We start from the raw sequence: 9,408 nt of genomic DNA, 5'->3' as shown, positions 1-9,408 counted from the left end.
CCTATAGTCCCAGCTACTTGGGAGGCTGAGGCAAGAGAATCGAGTAAGCCCAAGAGCTGGAGGTTGCTGTGAGCTGTGATGCCATAGCACTCTACCAAGGACAACAAAGTGAGACTCTGTCTCTAAAAAAAAAAAAAGAAATGCAAAAAACTAGAATGGCCATCTTAAAAAGAAGAGCAAAGTCCAAGAACTCACACTTGCCAATTTCAAAACTTAGTACACAAAGCTACAGCAATCAAATAAGCATATGTACTTACCAATTTCTCTCCAAGGTATATACCCAAGAAATATGAAACATACACCCATCCAAAAAAACTTACAAACATGCGTAGGAAAATTATTCGTAATAGCCAAAAAATGGAAACAACCCAAATGTCCATCAACTGACAAATGAATAAACAAAATATAGTATTTCCATACAATGGAATATATTCAGTCATAAAAATTAAGAAAGTACTGATGAAAAATGAAGAAAGCACAACGTGGATGAGCCTTGAAAACAGGATGCTAAGTGAAAGAAGCCAGGCACAAAAGGCCGCATATCATATGATTATGTTTGTATGAAATCTATAGAGACAGAAAGTAGATGAGTGGCTGACTAGGGCTGAAAGGGTTAGAGAGAAATGAGAAGTGACTACTAGGAGTTTGGGGTTTCTTTTTGGGTGATGAAAACGTTCTGGAATTTGACAGTGGTGATAGTGGCACAATTCAGCAAACATACTAAGAACCATGGAATAGTATACTTTAAATGGGTAGACTGAAAAGTGAACTATATCTCAATAAAGATGTTTTCTTAAAAAAAAATTAGTGTGTGTGTTTATATGTAATACATAAAACTAATCTATCACCCGCATAATGTTTGACAAGTTGCTTAATTTTTCCTGAGCTTCGGTTTGCTCAATTGTAAAATGGGAACAATAAAAGACACCTACCTTACAGTTCTTTCAAGGGTAAAGGCCTTAACTTAGCATGATGGTTGACACCACAGTAAGTGCTAAGAAGAGTTAGCTCTCATTTTCACACACCCACGCCATGTAGTTTCACAAAAGCTGTCACTTTCTTCCTAAAAGGGATTGTTCAAATTTCATTACACTCAACAGTGGGGCTCTGGATCTTCAACAAATGGTCAGAGAGTATGGTTTTTAGAATTTAACTAGAATTCGTTTTTGAGGCTAATCCTTTAGGTTCTTCCTTTAAGTTTCTTTACCCATGAGCTGTATCAAAATTAAAACACCCACCCCTTTTAACTATGAGTATCCCCAAGACAACTTCCTATTTGGTAACTGAAGCTCATTGACTTTTTTTGCTCAAAAGCCTTCTTTACCATCTTGGAGAGAAGGCTGTAGACCAGACAACAGATTCCCACCCCACCTCCAGATTCCTCACAAGTCTCAGTTGAGTTATCAACCTCCTCAGTACCTAGCACATGGTAAGGGCTTCACAAACCATCACAGATCTCAATGGGATGGGCGGCCTTTAGCAAAAGGCTGCTAACTCCCTTTTCTCTCAAAAAAGTAGACCCTCCCATTCCTCTTCACTCTTAGACTGCCTTGGTCTTCAGCAGCTGTGGCCCCCATAACCACTCTAAGTCAAGCAGGAAAAGGTATCTAGAGACCAGTTTCCTATGCTGGGCCTATATCCCCAACTCTGAGAGCAGGCTCTAGGATCTTCATCTGACACACCCAGCCCTGGCTCATCACTGGCCTCCAGCCAATGGGCACCAACTTAAACATGCCCAGTGGCCTTACCTGGCCTGCCCCAGGTTGTGAGAACCACAAGGTGGGCCTCAGGCTCTAGGCTTACTGCTGCCTGGAAGGTCTTCTTCCTCATGCCTAGATGCTGTCCTTTCACCTCTTATGGCAGGCAGGGGCTGGAGGGGAGCGAGCTTTACAGTCAGGGCTCATCGGCCACCTTCCGCCTCACACAGTCACAGGGCTTTCCCTACCCTGTCTACAGTGAACTGAGTCACCTCTGCAAGTACCCCCTTAGGGGTTCAGTCATTTTCCCAGAGTTAGTAAGAAGGCCAAAGGAGTTTAACAGACCTTTCTTAGCTAAGTGACAAATGACATAACCAGAACACAAACAGTTTCAATTTCAACAACCAACTTCAAGGCTTCACTGAACATTAAAGAGCTGATGGGTTAAGAGGCACTTTATTTCTGCCAAGCAAACGAAGGCTTGAAACAATCTCCTGGCTGGCAAAGGTACACAAATGCTGGCTGGTAGCATGGCTACAGGGTTGGGCTGCCTCACACATACTCAGTCCTCTTCATTGGGTAAACTTGAGACTTTGTATGCTGCTGTTCCTGGAGCGAAATAAAATCCTTACAGCTACCAGTGTGCATGCTTTGAGTCACACTTGTGTGATAGGAGGAATGAAGGAATGGGCAGCAGAAACTCATAGGCAAAGAAGACAAGAAGGGATCCAGCCTGCATTATTGTTGGGGTGATAGCAATTTTTTGTTCTTAACTGTGCAACCAGTACATGTTCCTTGCAGAAGAAATGTAACATGAGTAAAAGAAGTGCAATTCCCAGGTTTATAAATGATGATTATAATAATAATAGCAGCAACTACTAGTAAATGGCATTACTCCCATTAACTTATGTGCCTGCACATTCAGGTCCATTATCTTCCTTATTCTCCACAAACCTGAAATGGAGGCATTTTTCCTGAAAGACATACAGTGGAGGGGTTAAGAATATAGGATATGGCAGGGCATAGTGGCTTACACCTGTAGTCTCAGCACTTAGGAGGCCAAGGCAGGTGGACTGCCTGAGCTCATGGGTTCAAAACCAGCCTGAGCCAAAGCAAGACCTTGTCTCTAAAAAAATAGCCAGGCAGGGTGGCGCTGGTGGCTTAAGGGAGTAGGGTACCAGCCCCATATACTGGAGGTGGTGGGTTCAAACACGGCCCTGGCCAAAAACTGCAAATAAATAAATAAATAAATAGCCAGGCACTGTGGCAGGCACCTGTAGTCCCAGCTACTTGGGAGGCTGAGGCAAGAGAAATCACTTGAGCCCCAAGAGTTTGAGGTTGCTGTGAGCTATGACGCCACAGCACCTAGGGGAACAAAGTGAGACTCTGTCTCAAAAAAAAACCAAAAAATACAGGATTTGGACAGACTTCAACTTCTTTCTGGATTGAAATCCTATCTCAGGCACTTGCGATGACTGCAAGTGACCCTCTCTTCACATCAGTCTCCTCATCTGCAAGATGGGCATCATAGAACCACCCATCCATCATCAAATCTCTAAGACTACACTTAAGGCTTGAGTACAGCGCCTGGCAACATAATAATCTTTCAGTGCTACTCTCCCCATTTGTACAAGTGATGAAACAATTCGGCTAAGGTAAGTGACATGCCCTAGCTCACAAGCTAAGCAGCATTACTGTTGGCATTAAACCTAACTGCCTCTGTGCCACAGAGGTGGGTGGCTATTTCATAATCAACAAAGAAACTCAGTAAATGTGAAAGCTACAAAATATTTCCTGCCCTGTATTTTAATGATATTAGTTATCACCTTCTTGACCCTGAACTAGTTATCTAATCTGCAGGACCCAGTGAAAAAACCCAAATGCAAGGGCCCCTTATTCAAAGATACTAAAGAATTTCAAGACAGTGACAGTAAAGCATTAAACTACTTTCAAGCAACTGCACATTTGAAAGATATCCCTGTCTGTATCTCCTTAATAGCAAAGTTTGGGGACTGAACTTGGATTATGTGGTCATGAATGCCAAGTTTCCACAGTCAAGACCTTCCTGAGGAATACACTTCAGCTGTTTGTTTTTCAAAGTAATAACTAATAAAATAAAACCAAATAATTAGCAAGTATAATATTCTTCCCTGACCCTCCTGATAGTCAAAGGCATGAAGGACCAATTTACTCTAGGAAAATCTGCTGCTAAATTACACTTCCCTAATCACAAATGTCCTTAACGTTTCAAGGTAAATGGTGCAAAGAACTCCTCATGAACACTTCTATCACAACTTGCAGGAAAAAGAGATAACTCAACTATGCCACACTTTAGATTATATATCAAGACTTTCTTTGTTCTTGTCTTGTCAAACTTTTAAACTCCTTTATTCCCCTCTAACAAATAAAAGGTGGCCGCTATATTGAAAGAACATATAGTTTAATGATGATGAAATTCTCTACTAAATAGCATTTTCATGGCTCGGTGCCCATAGCACAGTGGTTACAGCTCCAGTCACATACCCTAAGGCTGGCAGGTTCAAACCTGGCCGGAGACAGCTAAGCAATGACAACTGCAACAACAACAACAAAAATATAGCCAGGCATTGTGGTGGGCAACTGTAGTGCAGCTACTTGGGAGGCTGAGGCAAGAGAATTGCTTCAGCCCAAGAGTTTGAGGTTGCTGTGAGCTGTGACGCAACAGCACTCTACTGAAGGCGACTAAGACTCTGTCTCAAAAAAATAAATAAATAAAAATAAAATAAAAAATAGTATTTTCATTATGTGACTTTTGTTGTACTTTCTCTCAACATTTCACAAACTGGGCAGCCACAATACTGAAGTGTAGAGACAAAAAGCAGTAGACATATTAAAACCAGAATTAGTCATTTTCAAAGTGTCTCAGGTGAAGCTTAGAGATAGAGCTAAAAGTAAAATGGAGGATCTCCTCTGAGCCATGTCTAGTAATAGAAAAGGAATTAAATTATCAGGTATACTGGAATGCCTAATGGTGAATCATTTAGTCTGGGGGCATGTACCATATCTCCTTAACTCTTAAGTAGTTGCCCTCAGGCTCCCAGAGCTCAAGGGATCCTCCTGCTTCAGTCTCCTAGACTGCTAGGATTATAGGTGAGAACCACTGCCAGCCTAAAATATCTTGAGAATTACAGGGTTAATTTTGAGACATTCAAAAACCAGGTCTTTAACACACTGGATACAATGAATGAAACCAACAGGAACAATTAAACCAGATTTCAGAGGTACTTACAAATCCTCATCCTAAATTTGGTAGTCTGTAACCTGAGGGCACCAATACCACCCAGAATTATTGGGATTCTTTCAAAGCAGGGTTCCTCCACCAAAACACTGTTGACTTTGGGGGCCAGATAATTCTTTATTGTGGGAGGCTTTTTTTGTGCACTGTAGAATGTTGACCAGCATCTCTGGCCTCTACCCACTCCCAGTAGCACCCACTCCTCCCTTGTCCATACATTGCCAAATGGGGGCGGGGAATTACTTCCAACTGAGAAGACTGCTTTAAACAGATGGCAATAAATTAAAGAAAAAGAACCACAGCACTTGAAAACAGGAAGGGATTTTAAGGAGATGGAGGATGCGTGATTCTCAAACTTTACTATTTATCAGACTGAGGAGTTTCTTAAAATGCTGATTCCTGAACCTCACCGCAGACCTATTAAAGCAGTGAAAGTACTGGTTTTACCCACATCAGTAAACATCCTCATTCTACAGATAAGTTACTGCAGTCCAGAGAAGGAAACCGACTTGCTCAAGGTCAAAGGACCAGTTAGAACCTGGACTCCAAAACCAACCAAGCCCTTCCTTACAACGAGGAGTGAGGGCTGTCCTTAAGTCACTGAGCCCAACGATGCACTCTGGAGCCAGGTGGCCTCAGTTAAAAGCCACACTTGGTATTTATTAGCTGGCCGGTCCTCGCACAAGGCACACAATCTCTCCGGGCTCAGTTTCCTTCTCTGTCAAGTGGAATATTAACAGTACCTACCCCCGGGCGTTACTAGAAAGGTTAAGACGGATGATGTAGGAAAAGTCCGGGGTACAGTAAGCACTCGATACATGTCCTATTATCGTTACTGTCCCACGACTCCAGAGGTGAAGGGGCCTGGGGACTCTGGTGGCAGAGGACTGGAAATGGGCTCAAGAAGGCGAAATGATCCCCCACTGCCCCGTCCCCGCTGGGGACCGACCTCCGCCCCGCCCCTCACCTGCCCCCGCAGCTCCTTCTCCAGCTGCCGGTAGTCGTTGTTCCACACCAGGAGGTGCAGGGGGAAGTGGCTGCTGGCGTCGCAGACGGAGGACATTTCGAGGAGGCCGCAGCCGGGCCCTCGCCTCCCGCCCGCCAGAAACCTCGGCCCCGGCGGGGTCTCCGGCGCCCGCCCGGCCCGCACGGCGGCCAGCGAGCGAGAGAACGAGGTGAGCGAGCGAGGGGCGCGGTACGCGGCCGGACGGCCTAGCGGGCAGGGAGCGGGGCGCGCGGAAAGTCCGGGGTCGCGGGCCGGCTCCGGGACGGCCGCGCCCACCCCGCGCCCCGCCGCTCTCCCGCCCGCGCTGACAGCTCGCGAACCGACTTTTGCTGACCGAACTGCCCCAAACAGGGAAGTGCGCGGGGCGAACCAGCACACGCCGCGGCGGGAGGAGGCGAACTCCAGGCACCCAGCCCGGAATCCTCCCCACCCCACCCACCTCGGACTTACTCCGGGAAACTCATTTAAACCCACAAAGCAGAGCTTTAGCTCTTTCTGGTGGCCAAGAATCTCGACGTGGAGAACTCGGTCTACCTGTCACCAGCTTCTTTCCCCCTGCTCCGGCCACCTTAGGTGGTTGGGTCCACAACCGGGCCGCTTCCATTGGCCTCACAGCCAGGGGGGGACAACAAGGACCTGGACTAAACCATTCCCATTCCGGCTACTGACTCCCCGGCTGCCTTTTTGGATCAGGGCAAATCTTCGTAACCATTTTGGAAGTGGGCAACAACAAAAACAGTTTGGGAGGGCGGCGGGACAGAGCCTGAAGCTGTTGTCCTGGGTAGGTAGAGTGCCATGGCTTCATCATAGCTCACAACAACGTTCAACTCTAGGGCTCAAGAGATCCTCTTGCCTCAGTTTTTCTATTAGTAAAGACTTTTTCGTTAAGTCTCGCTCTTGCTCAGACTAGTCTGTAACTGGTGAGCTCAAGCAATGCACCTGCCTCGGCCTCCCAGAATGGTAGGATTACAGGTGTGAGCTACCCTGCCGCCCAACACCAAAACAATTTTAAAGAAGGCGCTCTAAATCTCGGAGAAGTAGCTTCCAGTACAATATTTGCACAATACCTTGGCACTCAGCGGCCAGGGTGCTGGCTGGGGCACCGGGGCTGGCAGGTTTGAACCCAGCCCAGGCCTGCCAAACAGTAGCAACCACAACAAAAAAATAGCTGGGGGTTGTGGTGGGCGCCTGTAGTCCCAGCTACTCAGGAGGATGAGGCAAGAGAATCACTTAAGCCCAAGAGTTTGAGGTTGCTGTGAGCTGTGATGACACAGCGCTCTACCAAGGGCAACATAGTGAAACTCTCTCTCTCTCTCTCTCTATATATATATATATACCCAATAGGGAAAGTTATATCTCAGTTCACAGTTCTTAAACTGAACATTTTGGGTTTTTTTTTTTGAGACGGAGCCTCAAGCTATCCCCCTAGGTAGAGTGCCATGGCATCACGCTCACAGCAACCTCCAACTCCTGGGCTCAAGCGAGTCTCCTGCCTCAGCCTCCCAAGTAGCTGGGACTACAGGCACCTGCCACAACGCCTGGCCATTTTTTGGTTGCAGCCATCATTGTTGTTTGGCGGGCCCGGGCTGGGGATTTGAACCCGCCACCTTAGGTGTATGTGGCTGGCGCCTTAGCCGCTTGAGCCACAGGCGCCAAGCCAACTGTGAACATTTTGAATTGGACAATTCCTTGTGTGGGAATTGTCCTTCCTTGTTGTCCTTTGGAGGATGAGCAGTTTTCACTGCCAGTAGCACTCCTGGAAACATATCTCTAGACGTTGGCAAGGAACCCTTGGGAAGAAAAATTGCCCATAGTTGAGAACTACTGTTCTATCTGAACTCCAAATGGGGTTAAGGTTATGACGCAAAGCTACCTATGGTGGTGATCTAGTTCATGTATGTCATTTTTAAGGTAGCCATTTACATTTTGGGTTAGGGCTGAAGGGACTAATACATAATATCCAGATTAGAACACTCCACAAAAATAAAGTTCATCCTTTGAGTTTCAACCACAGGTACTATGCCTCCTTAATAGCCAGGAAGTCAATCAGCACATCCTGAATACATTTCTTCTGCCTATTCTGCTTATGCACATCCAACTTTTCAGATGCCTACAACAACAGGTATTCAAGAATCCTGGCCTAATCCATTCACCACAGATGTGGAGCCCAGAACTGTGAGTTGTCAAACCAGAACAGGATACAAGAGCATCAGGATGGCATCCATAACTATGGAGTGGGTGGGAATTATGTGGTTATTCCCTGACACATATTTATCACACTGGAGAGATGGGCCCAAGACTAGTGATTCTGAGGCCTCTTTCAGCACTTCTCATTCTTCTCAGATGACTTGTACAACTTAATCTTCTTCCTCTTTATCATTCCATATTTATTAAACATCTCTCCTATTTCATTAGTTTGAAAATGCCACAATGGCCGGGACCACATCTGTTTTGATTGCTGAGTACCTGAAACCAAAATAACACTGGCCCTGAACAAAAATCATTTTAAGACCTTTGTACCAGAATGTTTATTGCAGCCTAATTCACAATAGCCAAGTCATGGAAGCAGTCTAAATGCCCATCTACCCTGAATAGATAAACAAATTGTGGTATATGTAGGCCATGGAATACTATGCAGCCATAGAAAGAGGGAGACTTTAAATCTTTTATGTTTACCTGGATGGAGATGGAACATATTCTTCTTAGTAAAGTATCTCAAGAATGAGGAAAAAAGTATCCCATGTATTCAATATTATTATGAAACCAATATATAAACACACATTTATGTGAATGATAAAACACAAAGATAGTCCAGAAAGAAAGAAGGAAGAGGGGAGGGGAAAGTGAGGGTGAGTGGAGGCTAGATCCAGTGTTTGGCTGGATTTCACCTAATGTACACAATACAAGGGAACATTTCAAAACAGCTAAGAGTATATTATAAATGTCTTACCACAAAAATAAGGTGATGGTTATGTTAGTTTGATTTAAGCATTCCACATTGTGTATCATTAAATCATCATATTGTACCCCACAAATGTATACAGTTATGATTTAATAAAAATTAAGTAAAAAAAAATACACTGGCCCACAATAGGCATCTAATATTTGTTGAATGAGATCACGGTTGCATTTACATGTATCACAATCACTAAGTATTCATTAATATCAGGATCACATCTCTTTCCTCCTCCACATTGATTAACCTAATTTCACTGTGTTTACCTCACACCATTCTGTTACTCTAGGTTAGCTGTTCCTATTCTCAAATTCCAAGTATATGAAAAAAATCAATAATTAGAAAATAATACTAACATTAATAATTACATGAGCTACTATTTATTGAGGGCTTACTATAGAGCAGGGATAGCATATTTTCCCAAAATTTAGCCAGATAGTAAATATTTAGTTTTGCTGGCCACATAAAAGTTTTT

The 9,408-nt window shown here is 44.5% G+C and overlaps 1 protein-coding gene across 1 annotated transcript in view; it reads right to left on the bottom strand.

Annotated features, from left to right (window-relative positions):
* Positions 1 to 6,222, bottom strand: part of ANKRD13A (ankyrin repeat domain 13A) — a 38,617-nt gene extending 32,395 nt beyond the window's left edge. The window contains exon 1 of the mRNA XM_023513238.1: positions 5,939 to 6,222. Coding sequence (XP_023369006.1) covers positions 5,939 to 6,034 — 96 coding nt within the window. The 5' untranslated portion in view covers positions 6,035 to 6,222. The remainder of the gene's footprint in view (positions 1 to 5,938) is intronic.
* Positions 6,223 to 9,408: the final 3,186 nt, after the last annotated feature.

Source organism: Otolemur garnettii, unplaced genomic scaffold (assembly GCF_000181295.1).
Source record: "Otolemur garnettii isolate 467f Iridium unplaced genomic scaffold, OtoGar3 scaffold00038, whole genome shotgun sequence".
Taxonomy (NCBI): Eukaryota; Metazoa; Chordata; class Mammalia; order Primates; family Galagidae; genus Otolemur; species Otolemur garnettii.
The sequence above is the reverse complement of the archived record's forward strand: the minus strand, read 5'-3'. Positions and strand labels throughout refer to the sequence as shown.